The sequence below is a fragment of the Corvus kubaryi genome, unplaced genomic scaffold, assembly GCF_017639235.1.
Source record: "Corvus kubaryi isolate FWS band 111438036 unplaced genomic scaffold, C.kubaryi_AGA036_p1.0 132, whole genome shotgun sequence".
Classification (NCBI taxonomy): domain Eukaryota; kingdom Metazoa; phylum Chordata; class Aves; order Passeriformes; family Corvidae; genus Corvus; species Corvus kubaryi.
The window spans coordinates 11,427,950-11,451,601 of record NW_024580666.1 but is presented as its reverse complement, the minus strand read 5'-3'; the positions used below and the strand labels follow the sequence as shown (position 1 = coordinate 11,451,601).

The following is a 23,652-nucleotide window of genomic DNA, read 5'->3' as shown; positions in this document are numbered from 1 at the left end:
AAAAAAGAAACTCACAGTCTATGAAAGAAGGTGAAAGTTAGAAACTGTTATTTTCTTTATTCATTTCAGATACATTCCTTTACCTTAAAGAACTTTTCTGACTGAAACATGTTCATGATACTGCTCCTTCTGTTAGTCTTCTGCTCTCCCTTGGCTGTGCGTCTTGGGGTGAAACAGTGTTTCTGTGAGGAAACAGGCTGTTTTAAGGGCTGGACCCACCAAGGAATGCAAGAAGCTGGACTCCTCCACCCCCCCACACTTGGCAGGGTAGTTCAGCAATTAACCCTCTTTCTGACCTCCACCTGACCTAAATTCCCAGACACCTTCTCTGTTAGGTGCCTAAATGTTTTCAAGAAAGGTCAGAAACAGCTTGTTCTAACTATACTGTGCAACTTAATCACCTGCCTCCTCTCCAGGTCTTATCCCAGGACTAGGGGACACGAGGAGAGGACCAAGGAAACGCAGCAAGCAGAACAGCTGAAGTATAGCTGCTACCTGCATTTGTTAGTTTACTCCTGAGAGATCCAAATAAGAAACCTTACTTCAGAAAAAGGAAAGATTTCAGATTCAGAGGGTTGTTCAGAGGATTGATCTCACTACCAGATTCATTTCTAGGGGTGGGATTTTTTTGGTTTGTTTGGGTGCTTTTTTGTCTGTATTTTTTTAAGGACGATGATTATTATTTTTGTAATCATAAAGACATCAGGGTACCAGGACTCTGATTTTCAAAATCTATTTTTAAATCTTACGTGCATCGTGCTCCTTTAAATCTACTCTGTTATGGAGCTCTGTGAAAGTCCAAATCAATGGTATTTATTTACAGTAGCTGAAACTCTGCCTCAGTGAGTACTCCCTAGTGCAATTTCCTTCAAAGCTGAGATGCTCAATAGGAGTTAATCCTCTAAACAGCTTTGTAAGTCTGACACTAAGGGTTATTTCCAAAACCAACCTGTCTGTCTACAAGAAAGGTGCTAAAATGCTCTTTTAGGCTGCAGACCCCAGGAGTAGAAGCTATCCGCCACCTTCTCAGACTGCATTGTTTAAGGTGTAAGTAAGGCAACATAAAAGACATTCCCAAAACTCACACATTCCTGGGGAACCGTTTTGGGCTAGAGCACAAGACACCTTCACAGCTGTGCCTCCCTGGGGTGTGGTGTCAGGGGGTGTGTGGGCTCAGGGTGTGGGCTCACTGCTCCTTTGATATCTCCTGCGAAAGGTTCCACCCCGAGGCTCGAGACCCACAGCAGTCTTCCAAACACTAAACTGGACCGGGCTTTTCCCTGTCACATGAAATGCTGGTTCATCCTGCATCATACCTGCCAAATCACTCAGGAAATGGGACACCCTTCCCAGTTCTCTCCCAGCCTGCATCAGACAAGCAAGCATGCCCTCCCCCCTGCCCTGTGAAGCTGGCCTCCTGCACAGAAACAACTCATATTTTAAGGATGAAGAAGAGCCTGCAGGGCTTGGTAGGACACTCCTCCACCAAGAGGGTTCTGCTTTTGTCCCTAAGGTTTTTTTTGTTCTTTTCTAGCAGTACAAAGCATTGAGCGTTATGAGAAGAGGATGAGCATCTGGATAACCATGGGATAAACAAGTGATGAGTTTGCCAACACTTCCTGTAAAGGAGGGGAGCCTCAGGAACATTGAGATAGCCCCAGCTGTGTGAGCTCAGATGCTGCTGGGGCTGGCTACCACCATGCCACAGGACTGACTAGTGCCACTGCTCTGACTTATTTCTTGGCCCTGATTAGGCTTGATTTATAAAGCTGTGGATTTACCTTACTATCTGTGCTGTAGTCTTGCAGTTATATATCCCTACATACAACTTAGAACATAATGTTTGAGCTAGAAATACCCAAGGAAATGTACAAAGCTATCTAACACAAGTTTCAAAAGATTACTTCTACACTATCCACATTGTTAGCCTGAATAGTTACCCAACATAATTAATATGAATTACTAGCCATGGCTGACATATTTCTTCTAACCTTATGCTTACTTAGAAAAGAGAATTTTGTAGTTTTAGAAAAAAAGCATCTCAGTGGTTCTAAAGGGTATTTAACACCTCTCTTAACAGCTTGTTTAATTAGATTGTTACACTAAATAGTTCATTTGTTGCATTAACCAATAAATTTTATAAAATTATTTAAGTGATCAATAGCTTATCATACTAAGATATAAACAAAAGCACAGTATCTTTCTTTATTCTTCAATACCTTTCTCTGTTTGTGCTGATGTCTACATGTGTAATTGAAGAGAGGAATGTATGTTAGAAATATTTACATGTATTCAAATTAATCTCTGCTAATACCCTTTTCTTTCCTCTGAAATAAAACTGTCTTAAGCAGATACTTATTATTTTCTTTGAAATGTCTATAATTCACCCAACAGTGGTAGAATGGGAGGAACTTCCCCACAGAACTCTGTCAGAACATTTTGTAATTAGAAGAATAAAGGTTGAGGACCTCTGTATGTACTTTTATGGATCATAAAGGAAGATATTGCTTTCATCCCAGAATTCAATGAGCTGTGAAATAGTCTAAATCATATTTTTGGCAATGTCTGGCTGCAGTAAGTTCCAAAAAGTTGTGTGATAAAAATGGTGCTGCATTGTGCAAAATACTGTTTTTTCTATACTGCATAATGCATGTTAGGCAGCCGGGTTAGGGAAAATGAGCCCAGCACTCCTCAGTCCATTTGTTTAGAGTAACTTAGAGCTGTGAATTAGACTGAACACAAAACATTGTTTCCAGCTCCTGATAAAGAAGGAGAAGAAGAAGAAGTTGAATGTGTCTGTCATTCCAACAGTTGAATGCTACAGAATGTGTTTTGCACTCAACATGGCCCACTGCTGTGTGCTTAAATGTTTGCTAATTTCTCCTAATCTTTTTAAAGATTACAGAATCTGGTTTTATTTTCGTTGATTTCTTACCACATTTTGCACTTCTTTTCATAAATTTCTCTACCTTTCTATAATGATGCTTTTCAAAGATGTAAAAAGAAATAAAAGGTTAGTGTGTATCATTCGTTGGTAAGAAGTCATAACACTTTTTTTCATGTATTTTCTGTTTTTCCTTGTAACCATCTAAAATCAGAACAATTACCCAAAAGCAGTTCTGGATATCTCCTGTCACAGCCTGTCATCTATGGAAACTCAGGAAATGTGACAATTAACATCCACAAGGATAATTTTATTTTATGTAATTTATTCTAAGTATAGGAGCAGTGATGAGAATAAATGTTTAACTGAAAACCTTGTTTTGGTTATTGGTATGGAATTGCCAAAACAGCCAATTAATTTTGTGCTATTTTCTATGCCCACTCTGTCTTGCTATCATACAATTTAAAAAAAGACTGAAAACAATGTGTATCCTAATTAAAAACTAATTTCATTCATGTCAAATACTCTCACAGGAAAAAAGTCTGCCGTAAAATATATTAATGCACTTGGCAATCCCAGGATTTTAAGAGAACATGGTAAAACTGTTGAACCTCACGAGGATTTCTGTATCAAAGCCACAAAAAACCCCAATGAAATTCATTCTTTGGGACTTTAAATGTGGTATTTTAAAAGCTTAACTTCTTCATATTAGAGAGCCTATTACTTTTTGACCTTGCATTCAGTTGAAAAGGAAATATTGTCTCCATTACAGCTTGCGATATTCATAACAACATGGACATTTTAAAATGCTGTAATTATATTTAATCATACTTAAACCTCAGTTACTTTCATATCTGTTTTAATCACGTCTGTAAAAATCTGTCGAGCTGCATATGGATGTAAAGACCTTTGCAAAGTGAAACTTCTATTTTCTTCAATAGCACCAGTTCACCAGCAGATTCTAATATTTAGGTTTCTAAGCATAATGCAATTTAAATAATTGCTGGACACACAGGCCCTTCACTCATCACCTTTTACTGTCTGGTAAGGACCTGGACAGGGAGACAAACTTCTTGTTACAACAAGGGAGTCAATATTCTTTGAGCTTTCTTTCATTCCAACATAAGCCTATCCTTGTTTCCAATATACCTCACCTTTTTATCTAAAATAAAAAGTGAAGAGCACTTATTTATAATATCAAGAACAAACACAGCACCCTTCATGTAGTGCAAGAGTTTATAACTACAGAACTCATATATCCAGCCCTTTGATTTTAAAGTTTTGTCACCACAGTGGCGTTGCACAGTCATTATCTCCTACTTACAAAACACAGGCAGGCATTCTGACCAGTTGTCTGTGGTGAAAAATGTAAAATTCTAATACATCCTGTTGTGTAATATGTGTGTTTGGAAAGAGTCACAAGAATTTGGATGAGGTATGGAAAAATGAAACTTTCCAGTGCTGTTGGATCTATTCTTGTAATCAAAGAGCAGATTTTCACACTTTTTCCACTGTTCGCTCTATTCTGTGTGTGGATAAAAGCCACACTTATTCCTTTGCAGCAGGTATAAAAAGGAGCCAAAATACACTGATATTAAACACTAAAGTAGAGATTAATTGGAACTCATGACTCCTTCCTTTTTAGTATTTTGTAAATAATTCTGTATTTCATGCTAAAATGCACAGCCATTCAAGACAATTATATTTTCTAAGAAACCACCCTGTAGTTTCTAGGCTACCAGATGAAAACTAGCACATGTCACTGGTGAGCTAAGTCTGAGTAGAGGTTTATATGCTACAGGCTGATGGTCTTTGTCAGTTCCTAGAGATCAAATATCTCAAAAAACCCCTACTCCTCATAGCATTGTCTGTTAGACTGGAAAGCTGAATAAGCCTGAAGTTACTTCCTTTTCTGATAAATGCAATACATAGATATGATTAATGATTGACCTTTTTTTCTCTTTGCCGTAAGCAGGTAAGGGTCTTCACAGATTGCCTGCACTTAACAACTTCTAAATAAATGGGTGCCTGAAGGCTGTATTTTGTACTTGAATTATTGCTATAGACAGCACTTTAAAACACTTTTGCCCTCAGATACTCAATTTCAACCCCTCTTCCAGCAAAGCCTTATTAACTTAGAACAAAACTTGATTATAGTTTTCTGCATCCCAACAGGATTTCTATACATGTGTTGTGGAATGAAGTATTTTCCCAAAATGTCAAGGTAGACTTCTGACAAAACAAGAGAGCAGCTATTGTCAAGGTCTCAACAAACTTCTTTGGTTTGTCAATACATTTTCAAGCTCTACTTGTAGCTTTTGTGGAACAAAAAAATGAAGAAAACAAACCCAGAAAAACCTTCCAAGGACACAGAACTTGATACATGTGACCACAGAACTTGATACATGCCTGCCACAAAAAGTAACGCCTAAATATTTCCTCAGTAAAACAACAAACTCCCGGCTACAAGATTCTCCTTTCTTTTTCTTTTACACAGGCAGATGAAATTGTTTCAGACGAGTATACTCACACACAATTTAAACTATAAATAATGACATGCAGCCATTTAAAAAATGGGACTATTCAAGTTCCTTAGCACCATTTGATGATTTATTAGCAGTCTTTAGATTTCACCTTTTCTGCACAAAGTGACTTCAAAATCAAAAGTACCAGCATGCTTCAATCTATAATATTCACAGTTAAGATATATTAGTAGCTATATTTAGTAATGCTGTGTGTCATTGGTTCATAGGGGTGAATATATTGTTATCAAAGAGTGATTTAAAAAAAATGTAAATCACAGTTACAGTTATATATTCATAACACATCCTCAGAACCAGAAATGAAAGCGATAGATTTATTCTATTTCTTCTATTTTATAATGTACTAATGCTAAGTTCCATTTATACCAGCTGCACCTGGTTGCCACTGAAGACATTTTGTTGCCCTCCATCTCTTCACAGCTCATTAGCAGAAAACAGAGCAACTCTTGGGTCAGGAGAGGATGTATTATCTGTGTGCCTTGCACATGAAGAAGGCCGAGACTGGAACAGGGTCCCCTGGGGTCCCTGGGTCTATTTAAAAGCTGTTGTAGTCTCTAGGCAAGCAGCTCTACCAGGTGTTCCAAAAGAGATTTTTCCTTCTGGTGGAAGCACTAGGAGCTGTACAAAGTAGTCTCAGTGGGGCATCACTTAGGTTATCAACAGGCATATGCCAGGAATTAAAGCAATTCCAAGAAAACAGAATTTTCTGGCAAACTGTTGTCAGTGTCTGCATGGTTCTCATGGAGCTTTTCTGAGGAACATTTGTGGAAGCTATGTGAATGCACTGATGTTACAGTGATATCACCTGCTCTTCTGGAGTGGCACTAATGGCAGCATCCAGTGGCTCCTGAATACCTTTGTGCTTCAGGTTCCTGGTTTTCTTAGACTGTGTTACAGTACATTGTGAAGTTGCACCCTCATTTTCAACTTCCAGTGTGCTTGTGTTTCCTCTCTACAAGAAATAGGTTCCCAACAGGTCAGATTTGCTTTAGACTGGTTGTGTGCTGCAGCTTTGTTCAATTTTCTGTGTGCTGTATGAGACCTCACAGGTATTTTATAAATGTATGAGTTGAGAGGATGGTTGCATTATGCAATGAAAGCAAAATATTTAGTAAAACTGCTATATATGACCATATATATAGCCAAAACTGCTATAATGCCCCCTCCCTCCCTTTTTTTTGTGTGTTTTGTTTGAAAATAGCATCTACATTTTCATTAACTTGAAATATTCAGGTACTGCATAGGAAGAAAAAGCCATAGACAGCAACTGTTCCCCAGGGAACGAAAAAAGAACATTATATAGACCTTATGCTTTTTATTGAAATACAGTTGAAGCACTGGGTTCAGGATTTAGATAGGTTCTTAAAGTATATGGACACTGGAACTCTAAAGCAGTTACGATATTCTCCTGTTTTGCCTTTTCCCCACTTTTGAACTATGTAGAATATGTAAATATTAAATAACTAGTATTCAAATAACAGAGGAAAAAAGATACTTGGACACAGCATTGAAAGCTGTAGAACATATTGAAAACTTAATCTAAGGAGTTTCAAAGAAAATATTTATAATTTTAGGGCAAGTGAAAGAATCCCAGTTGCAAAGGAATAAAAATAACAGACCATTTCCCCAAGAGGCAAATATTTGGCAAAGCTGCACTGAGTAACAGAATTACAGCAGCAGAATATCTATCCTTCTGTATCACATTTTGCATTTAACATTTGCAAACTGGAAATCTTTCCTAAGCAAAATGTCAATTGAATCTTTTTCTTAAATGAAAGTGTGAATGAAGCTTCCTTGATGGGTACAGCTCTGGGAGCACCATAGGTACATTGTCCTGACAGCATGGGAGAGCAGTTTGCATTTTAGCTCATCAAAATACTCTCTGTAGGGAGCCATTCTATTCCTGAGTATGGCAGCACTGTGAGAAGGAAAAGAGGTAGTGAATGAGACCAGGAAAAAGGGGAAAAATAAATAAAGGTGATTGTGGTGGGGTAGAAGTGTTTCATTCAAGTGGATCACGAAGCTTTTTTATTCAGCAGCTGTTCACTGAGGTGTAGAAAGCTGTAAGTCTGCAAGGTCTCTTAGCTGGGAAAATGGTTGGAGAAAAGCTGACCATACTGTATCAGTAAATGTTAATCAAAAGCAGAAGTTTCTTCCATACCTTTTAATACATATATATATAATGTGCATATATAAAACAACCCAACAGCACTTTTTTAGTTAAATTATAGTACATAAAACCGATTGTTTCATTGGAAAAGTCTATGTGTCTTCTCCTTGATACATTTCCTCAACCTGTCCTGAGAAACAACCAATCCCTCTGGTAATCATGGCAATAGTTTCACACTAGGAACAGAACACAAAGGCTGCTCAGATCATGTAAGAGGGCCGATTTTTCTCCTCACAATTTTGAACATTTCAGGGCATCACGAGGAGTACATAAATATTTGATAACAGTTACAAAAATCTAAATGTTCAGGATAGATAAAATTCATTCCCCAGTTACAGATATGCCTTCCAACTTATTCCCTCATTACTGATTACAAACACACCTACTACAGTTTGTTTTTTAAATACGTCTTCCAAAGACAGAAGATTTCCATTGAGAGGTACTCATCCTCCTTTTGAAAGTAAACAGATGCTTGACACATGATCATACAAGATACAATGTGCATCTGAAACAGAAATCTGAGAAGTAAACACAGAAAATCAAAGTAACGCTGACCAGAAAGACAAGACCAGAGCTCAGCTCTACCATGTCTGGCCCAGCTGTGGCACGGAGGTCGCCAGCTGGGCATGTGGCCCACTTTTATTTGTTTGAAGAACAGTTTTCCCGCTTTTTAAAGTCAGGCTTGCAGGCATGGTTACCTAAATAATTTGTGAACAAGAAGACTTTGCAGCAGTTCTGAGGACAAGACTGTGCTGCTGATAGGGATGCTCACAGGTCTTAGGGGTGTCATGAGAATTGCACGTGTAAGGGATGAATTTGTGCCCCAGGAATTTAAAATTAGAGCCAGACCAGGCCATAACCTTACCTTAATGCATCAAACCCTATTCCCAACAAGACATATCAGCCTGCTACTCCAGTACATGTTGGTATCTGGCTCAAAAAACACCCAACCACCCTCTAGGGCAGTGAGTGAACCTGCTTGGATCTGAAGGTGACCCCCGCAGAACTGATGCTGCATCTCGAGTTGGAGACATTTCAGTGACTCCAGCGGGAATTGTAGGCTGTGGCAAGGACCTACAAAGTTTGTGGGTGAAGACAGGCTGGCCTGCTGGTGGGGGTGGGAAGGAAGGCTCCAATGTCAAATGTGCCATTGCATGGAGCCCCAGAAGGAACCTTCTCCGGTCATGCAGAAACCTTCACACCAACCAACACAGTTTCATCTGTTTCCACCACTTTCTTACAACACAGACGTGTCCCCCTTCCTCCCTCCCCCCAACCCCCCAACCCCCTCCTTTCTGAACATATCGACAAAAGGAACAGCAAAATAAATAAATAAAGACTTAGCCTCTGCTTCAGGGAAGCCGCCTCTCCAGGTTTCCGCATTGGCGGAACCCGGCTGGAGCTGGTAGGCATCAGTTTTCACGGCAAATGGTGGGTGCAGAGGGGGCCAGTGGCTCCCCGGTCCTGGCGGGAGGCTCCAGGCTCAACTGTCCATCTCGGCCGGCAGCCCCGGCTGTCATTGCACCAGCCCCGAGCCGTAGCTGAAGGCGTAGCTGCTGGCCAGCGACAGGGACTGCTGGTGCTCCTCATCCTGCTCCGACGGGTAGCTGGGAAATGTCTGCGCCCGGGACACCTTCGCTGAGCCGAGGTTGCGACCTGGAGGGGGGAGACGTGAACACAACAGACGTAACTGGGCTTTGAAGTCTTTCACCACGGACACGGACTCCAGTGGATTAACTTTGTACTGCCCCATGGTGCCAGGGTGCCTGGAGAGCAGACTGGCTTCATTGGGACCTTCTGGGGCTGCAGAAGAGGGTATTTCCTGTGGCTGAGGGCACAAGTTTGTGACAGATTCCCAGCAAAGGCAAACAGGTCCCAGACTCAACTCAGGCACAATTTAGGGTCAGAATTTTTTTCAAAATTTCAGAGTGACATTTCTGTATATGTTCTACTTTATAAATCTTAGTTATGTTAGTTAGGACTGACAAATAACTAGTGCACATCTTTTTTACCTGACGCACTGCTCATGTGGTGAAAGTAATTCCAGGGGTGTCAAAGGGATTAGTCCCATAAATCCCACTTCATTTACTTACTGTCCTTTGAACAGGATACCAGTTTGTCAGGTAAACACAGCATCATTGTCATTCCAGAATGAACTGGAGGTGGGATATGGTGCACATGGCAGAATACTGGTTGGGAAGAGGATGTGCCAGATGCTTTTTCAGATGGGCTTGTGAATCTCATATAACCATTGCTTTCATCAGCAAGATGGGAAACCATGTGTGAAAAGCCAGTGATGAAACCCAGGTAACCCTGATGACCTAATTCTATAATCTGATAATTTTCCTGCCTCATATTTCCTTTTGAAATTGAGATTTAATTAGTAACAAAAAATAAACTTCCAAAGTGCATAACTTCATGCAATGTATATTCTCTTATTTTTTTGGAAATGTATATTGAAGGTTGGATTCAAAATGGTTTTACATAATGCTTTTAAAAATGTCTTAGTACACTTTTTATCTGTAGAAATGCAAAATCATATTTTTTATGTCAACCATGGATATATTAAAGAATAGCTGCAATGGCATAGACTCAAATACTAAAGAATTCAGCTCATGCTGAAATGTTTCAAAAGAGTTAGCAGCTTTCTAGACTGGCCCAGTAGTGCTGGAACCAAGGATGATGTTCACCAGATTTGGGAAAACTTTTCCTAACTTGCATTTGGAAAATTTTGCTCATAACATATTACTGACTTCCTCATGAAAAAATGATTCACCATGATTTCCCCTGAACATGAGACTATCAGAGCAATGGTGGGACCAAGAGAGGAAAAAAAACAACTAAATGAAAAACAGAATAAAAGGTATGTCTTAGTGACACTGAAGACCATGAAACCAGCATCTGAACTCCCAGTGGCATGTTAATGGTCATAAAATCCCTTTCACAGCACAAGCAAGCAGGATGATTTTTTAATGTGTATTTTTACTATCCATTCATTGGGTTAAATTGACATTGGCTACCAAAACTTGACTGAGATGAAAGGTTTAAATGTTTTTCTGCTTCAAGAGGCTTTTGCATCAAACTGAATTAAAGTGTATGGTGGCTGTGAGCTCTGAGATACAAAGTAGCTGATAATGTTTGTGAAGAGTCTTAACAGTTTTATTGCTTTGACCAACTTTTAACCATGATATTAAATAAGGCCTTTATTAATTTTTTACTTTTATTTGGGATTACATCACAATTACTGTCACTTTATTTCTTAATCTAATGCACACCTAAACATGAGAAGATGAATGATTCTAGATTTTAATTTTGTGTTCCAAATCCGCCAGTTTCGCTTCTCAGAATGTCAGATCTTGCTTTCCTTTTACCCAGAAGCTAGATTCATATGTATTTTAAATGCCATAAGGAACTGCTAAACCAGGCACATGATTTCCTATGTAAAATTTGTCTCCTTCCTGCTAATAAAGATAAATAATGTATGTCAAGGTATAATTTTCCTTCATTCTCTTCATGTATTTTATCCTAAGAGTATAAAACAATCCCTGTGACAACGAGCAGGAGTAAAGAGACTTACCAACCAAGGAGTTCCCTAAACTCAGGCCTATTTGTGTAATGTGCTGTATCTTGTATAATTAATTTTAAGTCCACTTTTGTAGAATAGAGCAGCTTTAATACAGTGGTGAAGAGTGCCCCTAACACACTAATTCTAGCCCCTAATACACTAATTTCTAGCCACTAATTTCTAGCTAAGGAATTCAGGCAGTCTCTTATAATGTGGAAGATTAATTTGAACCTATTAGGGTTAAAAAGGGAATTAAATTCAGGTCTTTCATTTCCTCTATATATGCCTCAAAAGCCAGCACATCCCTTGCTGTTCTTTAAAAGAAAATTTGTAGATGCTAAATGTCACAACAGGGCTGATTTTTGCCATTCTGTAAGTAAAGGGGTTAAGGAGGAGAAGTGACTTCTCTCCTAACTGCTAGGATATGGAGTGAGAGAGAAGAAATACGAAAGCTGTGGGTAATAGAAAATTTGTGTTTGGAAAGAATGGATCTAGGCAATATGTTTACTTTCAACTTAGGTTTTTAAAAAAGCAATTAACTATGTTAATATACTTCAATAAATGAATAAAAAAATGATGGTGGCAAAATAATAAAATAGTCCAACGGTTCCAAGTTGGCTGAAGACTTCTAAGCAGTAAATTTCCAAAATTTAGGGCATTTTTTCAGCTTTTTGTTAAAATTCTGCATATCAGATACCAGAAATTATAAATTATAATAGATTGTTTTAGTTGCATTCCTAAATATTATTTTAATATTCATACAGCTGATCAGCCTTATGGAGCCCTAGGTGCTGCAGTGTCTCCAAAGTTACACTTTCTGCCAGCAGTAAGGATCTTGAAACTAAAGATGCAGGTAAAGTTTTTGCAGTAAAGGATAAAAGTTCCACAGCTTTCTAAATTCCTGCTTCAGTCATATGTGGGCTTTAAGAGGTTAAGAGAGAAGCAGAAGCAGAAGTAGAAGCAGAAGAAGCAGAAGCAGAAGCAGAAGCAGAAGCAGAAGCAGCAGAAGAAGCTGCAGAAGCAGAAGAAGAAGAAGAAGAAGAAGAATGCTTTTAGTGGATTTTGCAGCTCTTTGGTAACACAGCTGCTTTTAAGAACACGAAACTAACTCTTCCCTACAACTCTCCTGAAGTCAGCATAAGATGAATTTGATTCACACAGATTTCATGACCTGAAGACACCAATAGAGCTGGGGGAGTTTTTTTCCCATGGCTTACAGAGGAAAAGTTGCTTTTTTTTCTGCTATAGGACAGGACCTTGGAAACATAAGTATTATTCAGTCTGCTTCATCCTTTATTCAAATTTACTCTCAGGATTATAGAATGCAATGAAGCTGCAGTCCAAAGCAATTAGGTATGAATGATCCATCAAGAAAACTTAATGTAACCCAGCAAATGACGTTAAATTAGATTTTTCCTGATCTTAATTATGTTGGAAGCAGAGGCAGTATACACAAGGATCTTATTTCATGGCATGGTGCTTATTTATAACAATTCTTTAGAGGAAAAACCCAATGGTTTCCTAGTAACAGCAGTGACTGATGTACATATAAGCAGATCGATCACAACTTCTGAGAGAAAACTTGCAGTACTCAGCTAAATGAAAAGAGAAAAAAAGGAGGAGAAGAGATCCAGGGATAAGCTCTAAAAGCTCCCTTACTGCTGCTTATTGGGAGATGTTTCTGTTTCAGATTTGGAATGCAAATTCTTAACCAGAAGGCAGGTGCCAAGCCTTTTTCTTTTCTAAACGAAATAAAGGTCACTCTTTTCTTTTCCAATACAAGAATTCAAGGGATTCTCATCTGATGTTCTTTGGTTAGAGCACTCATCTCTGATGTACAAATCCTGTATTAAAATTCCCCTCTACCCGTGCGTAAGGCTCGACATTACACTTTCTGTGGAAAATCAGCTGAAAATGTTCCCTTTCTGCTCTGCACCCACACTGCTGTTCACTGTCCCTCAGTCGCGCCACTGAGACTGAAAAGCTGCTTTTCAGACTGAAGCACTTTGGTCATCCAGCTTGCATGAGCCCTGCAAATCTCTGTACTGGCAAAGCTGAGGAGCAGGAACAAGCAGCCAAGGGGAAGAGATGGCAGGTTTTTTCTCAGGCTGATTTCCCTGGCAGATGGTTTGTTTGGCGAATGATGACCTGGGAGCAATGTGCCACCAAATGCCATCGCCACCAGACTGCTCACAGCTCTGATGCAGGAGCACTATTGAAACCCTGTGACTAAGCTTTTCCTGAACAAGATCTAATAAGTTTGTTTCTGCAGTACACTGATTAAAAATTAATAGAACCAGAGACTCCTGTGTTTCAGCTTCTGTTGCAGGCCTTTAATTACCTCATATGAGATAGCCATTAGGTAAAAATAAAGACGTTTGCAGCTGCGCAGCAAGCTTTCATCTGGGATTTCTTAACCTCTGAACAGATGACTTTACAAGCAAAAGCATATAATTCTAATGCATTTCTTTTTCTAGGTAAGAATAATAAATGTATTTTCGAAAATAAAATCTGACATTTCCATTTCTGAGATTATGAGCACAAAATTGAAGTCATTAAATTAAAGCCAATTGGATATCTTTATTAGTATTGTGTTCTGTATTTGGGAGTCTCTGAGACTTTATGATTGCAAGAGATCTGCAATTGCTATAGATGTTTCTATAAATGCTATAGAAAAACATGCCTGCTCAAAAGAAATTTCTATGAATCAATCAGTGCAAGCTAAGAATAAATAAAGTGAATCACTTGTTCCATTGTAAAGCAATCGTTTCTTTTTAGAAATATTAATTGGAAAATTCAGTTGTTCACAATAAACAGAACAGTCTGGGAAGCAAGCAAACAGAGATGATGAAATTTTATCACTGCACAAAAGGATAGTGCAAGAAGGTAGAAAAAACCCAATTAGCTAACAGATGTTTCAGGAATGAAATGTTAGGAAGAAGGAGTTAGTTCTGTATTGTTTCCTCACACAATTCTCACAGGACAATATAAATGCAGCCTTTGAGCCAGAGAAGTCCCCAAAACCAGTACCAGTCTTTAATCTAGATTCGTGTTCTCTGAGGACTTTCCCAGCAGCAGTGAAAGCTCCTATTTATACCAGAGGAGGCCCATGGACTGCACTGAGGATACTGCTTGAATAGGAAAGCTTGTCTCAAAGTGCTTCAACCTCTGATATTCTTTGCAGCATTTTTGTTAAGACACAGGAAAAAGTGGGAAAGGGACTGTAGTTATGTATTGAAAGCCCACTAGTGAAAATTAAACTCTTACTGAAAAGAACTAAATTATTACCACTGCTTGTTTCAGATAGAAGCTTTTATCCTCTAAGAGCTTTTGTTGCAAAGAAAGAGACTCCATATTTTATTCTGGATAAAGAAAACATTTCTCCAAAAAAACCTCGTACTTCAGTCTCAAATCAGTTAAGTGGCTATTATTGCATCAAAAAGGATACTTTCATTTAAGGCAGAAAATAAATGATTGCTGCTATCCTATTTATAAATTGATACTGGTTAAAATTCTGCCAACTCTATTGAATATACAGTGTGTTCTATTGAGCTACTGATGACAAAGCAGCTTTTCCTTTTCTGCTGTTAGATGATTGGAATAACTGAAGCAAAGTTTCATAGCAGGACAAACTGCTACAAAGCAAAACATTTATTTTGCAGTAATGATGAGGTTGGATTGGAAGGGCATTAATTGGTACAGCAGTTATTATGCTGTCACTCACAGAAAGATGCAACGGAAGGGAGCAGATGGAAACTGAAAAATAGCAAAAACTACATTACAGCTTATTGATTTCCATATACTTATTGAAAGTGAAACTGTGGGCCTGTTTCAGTTCCAAATAAAGAAATACAAATTTTCCTTTGAATTTAACTACAGTTGGAATAAAAACGCCAGGGAGCACAGCTGGGCTCCAACTTTCATATATTCTAAAATAATTTTGGATTTCATTTCATCAAATATATATATCTTTCTGAATGGAGAAAGAATATCAGGAAATCCAATTTTTGAGACAGATTTTTAAGAAAATGGTTTAGTTTATTTATTAGAAATACTTTTGAATAAAAATAATTTAAATTGATAATAGAATACATAGAAAATATATAAAGAGAGTGAGTGACAAAGTGTCCCCCCCCCATTTAAAAATATTTCCTTTCCGTTCTTGATTGAAAAACATTTTCATCTTCCTTAGAATTTGAAATAAAAATAGGAATTTTTTGCTGTACTGCATCAAGATTAGTAAGTACTTGAGTAGCTATATACTTGTTACAGAACCCTATCACTTTCCACAACTGGAAGACTATTATTTAACTTAAAAGTCTTTGGCATTGTCATTAAATTTTTCTCTAGAAAAGAAGGAGCTCTACATGTGCATGCAGAAGAGACTGCAGGATTGCCAGTTTAAAACCACTAAATTTACAATAAGTTAAATTTTTGAGTATGAAGAAAGAAGTTTTCAACATTCCAATTTTGGCACAAGAATTCTGGAGTTTCATGAAGAGCATGTCAATATTTTGAAATACAGAAAAATAGTTTCAATACCTACAATGTGATTTGCTTGTAAATATTATGCACAGGAAAAATGAGCATTATTTTGTCTGTACCCCTACCTAAAATAGCAGGCATTTAAAAGGAGTACCTTGAAACACGTAATTAAAGCCAATGTATTGACTGGAGGCCAGGTCAGCTTAATTGCTGTTGTGTTTTTCTGGGAAGTGTTTTTAAATACTTGCTGTCCTGCTGCACTTAACCTGTGAATCACCTGCTTAGAGTACCACAGGCTGATGTAGCTCTTGTGGTAGAAATATTAGAACATCAACCACATCTTTCTCCAAGATGAGTAGGTTTATCTTGCTGTTTACTTTTAATTGGTTTCCATTAGGATTTTTTTCCTAATAATGCATTTATGTGTCTATACAGGGAGGGGACAGACATAAATCCCTACTACCTAATATCTTCACCTAGGAGAGGGAAAAGTAAGTTATTTACACATCTCGCATTACCCAATAGCCCTTTCCCTTTTTGCTCATAATCCTGCAGCCAAAATCTGACACATATTTGGAAAAACTGATCTGTTTTACATATTACACCTCTTTGACTTGTGCTCTTCTATTTATTTTCTATAACTGTAAGCCTGCATGCCTGAACTTCAAGGAGATTAGGTCAAAGAAAGTGGACCAGTAATTTTTGTAGTTTTGTGCTCTGAGCCAATGTGCAGGTAAACACAATAAGCTTGTACTTAGCTCTCTTATGTTGTCTTCCACATACAGACCACAGCAGTCCTTGCACAGATTAATTCATTTTGCCTTTGCAGCTTTTTACACTTGTGCTAATGTTGTAGTACTAAACCAGCCTTCTCTCACCCTCGGCCCTGAGTCCAGCTCTTTAACTATGCCAACACAGTTGAAGGAGGCTCAATCATGTTCCCACTTGACACAAAATTAGGCTAAGGTCCAACTTTGCTTCAAAACAAACATCATTTTCCAGATGAAGGCTCTCAGAAAGAACAATTTCTGAGTTTGGCTTCATGGATTATACAGAAGTGAAATTTTCTGCAGTGATACTTTGAATTTTTAGTTTATTGATTTTAAAGTATTTTTCAGGGAACCCTGATAGCCTGGCATTGAGCAGCCCCATCTTGCAAACCAAACTATTCCATTTTGCAATACTTTCTTTTCAGGCATTTTTCTTGTGAGAGAAAAAAAATCCTCTATTTCTTTTCTAAATCAGTTAAAGAAAGCATTGAGCTTCTCTTCCTGACTCACACTAAGTCAGGAGAGTTGCAGTTTTCTCTGAACCATTACACAGATGATCCAAAATTTGTGTGTATGGAAAAGTGACTATGGTCAAGGATTTTGTTTCGTAATGAAAGATACAGGCATCACGACCTTGAAGAAAAGCTTTTGAGAGGATATGTGGGCGGTTTAATACTAAAATGTATCAAAATGTCAGCAAGCTAATTAACAGCAAATAAAATCTTGAATGAGTGCCCTAACAAAGCTACCTTAAAAGGCTGAGTACTTTGTCCAAGGTGGCTAGCATCCGTGGCCTAATTTATCCTTTAAACCACAGGCTCATTCGACCAGAAACTAATACAAAACCTAATATAAAACATCTCCACATAAGTTGTAAAATCGAGGTTTATAATGAGAGTATTAGCTGTTTCTGAACTTGTGCCTGTGCCAAGTAAATTTATTTCATTCACCACAAAAGTAAACAAAGACTAAGTATTTTTATACATAATGCATACAGTTTCACTTTACTATTCAAGCTCAAAACTCAATGAACTTTTAAAACAGAAACTTCACAAAATAGACATTCCATGCTGGTAACACTAAGGAGAAAAAAAATAAAAAGGGAGAGGAGAAATTTCTGCAAGTGACAATTTCCTTCACTTCAAGGAACATTTGAATGAGATCCAATTGCAAAATGCAAGAAATAAGAAGAAAAGAATGCTCTGATCCTAAGTGTGTATGGGAAGGGCTAAAGTAGGGGGAAGAGACAACAGCTAAGGAAAACTCCAACAAGAAAATTATTTTAGTGTTTATTTTTTGTCACGGAGACATAACAAACCAACAAAAGACAATACTCAGAAAAACTAACCTCTGCCTGGGATAATTGAAAAGTAGGAAGAATACAAAGCTAGTGAAAACAGAAACAAATGTGAAGGATAGATAAAATTGTGTGGATTGAATTACTTTTTCTTAAATAATTTTATGCTGTGTCTAAGTAGGCAGAGGTCCACACTTTGCTGTCTGCTTTCAACTCCTGGGTAGAGCATAATGTCATTATGACAGCCAGCTGATGGTTGATCTCTCAGCAGAAATAGATTTGGAGTATAATTTTCTTTTACATCCTTTCAAAGTACATTTACCAGAATAATTAAAAGCTGGTAGCTATGTATGTAGTGTTATCATCAAAGTGTTCACTTTTCCCTTCCTCAAAATGTTTATGTTGTGTTTTTATTACAGCCAAACTAAATGCTCAGTCAAAAGAGAGATTTTGTCAGATAGACTGTTATAAAATCAACCTCTAAATCTATTAGTGATGTAACAGAAAGCATCTTACTGAAAAATTCAATGCAAAAATGGAAATTTATACATTGCATATAACTTTGATGATAAGGAATATGTCACTGTTAAATATTTATTGCATTTCAAATCATGTTGACATTTCCCCTTGGATACACTATTCCAGAAAATACTATACAGACCTGATGAAATTCTACTGATACTACAGAGATGGAGTGAAACAGTGAATTTGTAATTTAATATTAGAGTATCTAAAGTGAAATGAAGGAAAAAAATTACTTACATCCATAAAAAGTGTGTAGTGTGGAGATAGTACACTGCCTTTGAAAAGGGGCTGACTGATCAGCAGTGTTAAATCTTGTGGCTGTTATAATTCTGCTGATCTTTAGTGTGGCCAGTATTTCCTTGCCTGGTAGTATTTTCATTATAAACACTCCATTCACAAAGATTTATCACTAGCCTATAAAAAAATTGCCATAAAATGAAACTCAGCACATGAACTCTGAGAACAAAGTCAGAGAGCAAATTTGGTCTGACAGGATGGACGGAATATGTTTTTCACCACATTTTTATGTAAGTAAAATACAGCCTTGATTGGGAAAAAAAAAATAGAGAAAAAAATTGGCAGGCAGTATAGTTTACATTGCTTAACACAGGGAAGAATGTGAATGAAGGATTTGTGCCAGCTTAAATTGATAGATATTCTACAAAAGCTATATTTAAAAGACAATTTTATTATGCGAGTATAATGTGAGAAATATATACATATAAAACATAAAGTCTAAGACATTCAGGTGGTACAGCTGAGCCCTTCCTTTGGTGCTCCCAGGCAGTTTCCTAGCACACCTGAAGAGCCAGGGAAATAGGGAGATAAATGCTAGCAAAACTAACCCTTATCAAAAACAAACACAAAAAAGGCAAATCAAAATGCAAAACATGTCTTATGCACGTTCGGTTTTCACTGTGGAGTCAGATATGTTCCTCTTCTGGGCTGCTCAAAGAGGCAGGAATGCCTGGCTGTTGGAAATGGTCCTGAGGTGTAACAGGACCATCATTTTAGCATCAGCTGTGCCAGAGATTACCTCAGCAAATGGTTGCACTGCAGACTCAGTCCTGTTTGAGCCATGCTAGAGTTTCTTGCTGCACAAAAGCAGCAAATATGTTTTTAATCATATTCTTCTTCTCCGTTAAAGAACTCAGAGACATCCCATTACTGCACTTCCCTAGAGGTATCTGAGGACAAAGTGCTGTTCAAACTGTAGACAATGTCCTCCAAGAACAGGAGAAGGTCTTGGACTCTGGTAAAGTGCCTCTCCTTAAAAGAATTTTGTATTTATGTTGTAACACAGGGAATTAGTCTTGCTTATGTGTATTTTGCTGGGAAGGGAAGGAGGAGGGTGGTTTTTGGGAGGTAAAAACATTTCCCAGTTTGATAAAATGAGTTATTTTAACTGACTAAAGATTATCCATTTTTTTTCTGCCACCAATGAGAAAAATTCAGAGAAGATCTCACATTAATATATGCAGGCATGAAACACAGCGTTCAGAATGTCTACCTTTCAAAATCTACTTTTTTACCTATACATTAAAAGTATTTATTAAACCATTTGTTATTCAGATTTAGGCTATGAAATTACTTTCTATGAAATTGTCCTTAGAAATATTCCTTAGAAGACCTTAATGTTATTTCAAGCTGCAGCTAGATAGTAATAGTAGATGCCATGTAAAAGTGAAATATTGTATTAACTGATAATTAGCTCTCTGGCAATATTAAAAAGTTTCCTGAAACACTTGAAGGCAGGAAGATCTCTCCACCAGTTCTAAAGGAGAAAGGAATTTTTTTTAAAAAGTGCCATTTGAAATTATAGACTGTCATTAATAAGACTTGAGACCGCAGGCACAGTACACAAAAAATACAGAAATGGATTTTATGACATGTATTTGATGTCTATTTTGAGGTATTAGGTAGTAGCCATTGCAAGTGATTGAAGAGTTTATTAAATGGATGGAAGAAAAGAAAGGTTTCTGTCTGTACTGAGTGTAACAGCATTCTGAGTTCTTTTGTTCCTTGCAGAGATTGCATATATAAAATATGTGGCAATAAGGCAGTTCACAGAGGCTAAACAAATTATTTTCCTCTATAATTTATTCTCTAAAATAAAGAAGTTTATTGATTTTTAGATTATATAAGTTTAATTGGAATAAAGTAGATATCTAAAACATCAATGAAGCACTCAGGAAAGTTAATCCATTTTTCATGACTCTATAAATAATTTCTTCTAGCTGTAAAAGCCTTCAATTACCCACCAGGAAATCAAAAACAATGGCTCTAATTCACTGAAGGATGCAAGTGATGTTCTTTTGCTTTTTTTTTCCCTGAAAGGGAATTCACTGTGATTCAGTGTGAACAAACTGTGCCATTTTTATCAGACTTGTGTAACAGTAGAGGAAATGAGTGGAGGTAAATCTGGTAGAGGTGTGTCAAAGAGTTTGATCTGCTTGTGTCTGGAGATAGGAGTCCCTTTTCCTTTACTCTTTCAGACAACAGAAGAAACAGCTTAAGCCAAAGCACTTCCTTCCATACCCACCTCCCCCCCACCCCCCACAACAAGCAAATAAACATAATATGAAAACCAATGGTAATAGCAAGAAACACTGAAATTACCACCCATGTGTCTTCCCTGGAAATTCATTATTAAGCCTGTAAATATTCCGTCCTGTGTTTTTCTTTTTTCTGCTCCTCAGCTGAGGATGGTTTTCTGTTAGTACTCCTTTTGTGGCCTCTCAAATGGCAAAAGCTGTTTGAGCAGCGCAGCAGAAGTCCCTTCAAAAGATTTCCTTAATTCCAGCTGCTGGGAGGAGTCCTGACAAACCCAATTGACTGATCTGCTGAAGCAGGAAGGGGTAGAGAACTATCCCCTCTAAAATGACGTTCCTCCTGTCCTATCTCACTGCCTGTTAGTTGTTACTAAAGCAAGCTGGGAAATGACAAAGAAAAGTGCCCACAGCACAAGACAATAAGCAGCAATCATATCCAGAATGTGACATGTACAAAGTAATTACACTCCATACAGACATTTACAGAAAAGTGTTACATTAAAGCAAGGCACTTTACTGATGGTGATTTTGCCATTGGCTTTAACTGGAAACATCTGTGACACAGATTTTAAACTCATTATGAAAGTCTGTAGTTGTAGCACACAGGTAAGAGACGCTGAGGTGAACAAAGATGAATTAGTCTTCCAGAAGGGTTGAATGCTACAGATATTGGTGTTGGGTAGCAGTTTAGCTAACAGCAAGACAGATGGCACGGAGCCATCAGCAGTAGAAGAGGAAAGAAAAGTAATACAGAGGACCCACTTCACAATTCCTGAACGAAATCTCTGGAATTTCTTACATATAGCTAGACCATCCAGTGCTCCAGTCATTTTCAACTATTGGCAGTCTCACAGTGGCACGTGAAATCCAGGAACTGCAGCTCAGACACAAAAAAGATTCAAACCAGCTTCCTCCACACAGCTTTCTGCCTTTTGTGCTATTATTTTTCCTTCCAGTGCCTGTTATAGCAGAGCAGCATATAATGTGGAAGCACACAATATGAGACAGTATTCCTGAGTTACGGTACTACTTCTCCATGAACACTGCAAAAATTATTACCTTGCATGTAAATTTTTAGGTTTACTAGTACAGCTCTAAAAGGAGGGAAGTAAATAATAGAATACAAGTGGCTTTCTGGCTGGACAAAAAAATGGGAATTTAGAGAGCTGGAAATCAGCTGTGATTTAAAAGGAAGGTAAAGTATGAAAGCAAGAAATGACAAGCCTGCAGGCACCATATCTGGTGAAACATGATGTCGTACTTTTACACTAAGGCAAAATGGCAGCTTGCAAAACTGTGCTGTATGAGGTACTGGCTTCAGGTTGCAAGAGTACAGCCAAACTAAAATTAAAAATATATATAGTCACTATTTTAAGAGTACAGTGAGGACAATTTAAAGGGGAACAACTAACAAAACAAATAAAAAACTCAACCCCCCTGAAAAATAATTTCATAAAGCAAAAGACTTTAACCATTTTTGGTTAAATTTATGTCTTTATAGCCTACTCCTCCCTGGAGCAATAATAATTAAAAATTAGAAATTGTGAGGACTTTTACTCATCACTTGTTAAACAGAATGAAGCAGTAATGTGTATTCCTCAGCTGAGTCCTCAGGCTGAGGTGTGAGATAACTCTTACAGAACAGGTATGCTCTTAACAAAATATAGATGGGTATTTATGCCAACATCAGAAAAAGAACTAAAATCTTTTATGTTATAGCTCAGACCAGTGATGACTGCACTATCCTGCTTATTCAGGACACTGATTCTGCATCACAAAATCACCATATTTACATGCCATTGCAAGAACTTGCAGTGAAAATAATTTTCTTTATATAGTCTTGCAGCTGCAGACATGAGCGCTATTAAGGCAAGAAGAGGGAGCATTCCACGATTCTTGGAGAGCTTTGTCTTTCACATGATCTTTCCATTCTTTTAAGATTTTATGTTTTCCTTCATAAGTGGGAGAATGGGATCCAGTTAGCTACTTCTTCTTATGTCTCTCTGCAATGAATATTTAATGAAATACAGCAATGGTTACAGAAGCTTCTAAAGTAGCTCAGAAATTGATGTACTACCTCAAAATGTCTGCCAGTCAGTAAAACAATACCTGGTTTCATAAATTCACTTTGAAAAAGCAAGTATTTTTTGCCTTTTGAGAGCAATCATATACTAAAAAAGGAAATTTTCCAGATTGTGAAATCTGTCTGTCCATTTACCTTGGAGGATAATCAGGAACTGAACTTAAAATGGAACTGGGGAACTATCTAAATTTTAGAAGATATTCAGACCTGCTGCTGAGGGCTGTGAACCATATGCTTTGTGCCTATAAATGTGTTTCTCAGACAATACCTGGGGATTTCAGCAGAGGCAATGAGCAAGGGGAAATCCAATTTTTATGTCTTTGGTAGAATGACTAAATAGCAATGACTCAGGCAACTGGACCATCATGATCCACTACAGACCCATCCTATCCCTACTAAATTGTTACTTTAAGAGCAAAATTAAGGAAGCAATAGCAGCAAGGAACATGCTGGAAAACGCAACGATGCTGTTTCTAGAAATTATTTGTCTTCATTTTAAAAATTAACTGTCTTGAAAAATCAGCAGATACATATATTACAATATCTTGAATTTCCTTGCCCCCAAAAGTGAAGAGAAAAGGAAAGGAGAAAGGAAAGGAGAAAGGAAAGGAAAGGAAAGGAAAGGAAAGGAAAGGAAAGGAAAGGAAAGGAAAGGAAAGGAAAGGAAAGGAAAGGAAAGGATAGGAAAGGAAAGGAAAGGAAAGGAAAGGAAAGGAAAGGAAAGGAAAGGAAAGGGAAGGGAAGGGAAGGGAAGGGAAGGGAAGGGAAGGGAAGGGAA

General features: G+C 37.7%; 1 protein-coding gene across 1 annotated transcript in view; it reads right to left on the bottom strand.

Annotated features, from left to right (window-relative positions):
• Positions 1–3,071: 3,071 nt before the first annotated feature.
• The window catches only part of DOK6 (docking protein 6), a 255,270-nt gene continuing 234,689 nt past the window's right edge, over positions 3,072–23,652 (bottom strand). The window contains exon 8 of the mRNA XM_042032484.1: positions 3,072–9,253. Coding sequence (XP_041888418.1) covers positions 9,114–9,253 — 140 coding nt within the window. The 3' untranslated portion in view covers positions 3,072–9,113. The remainder of the gene's footprint in view (positions 9,254–23,652) is intronic.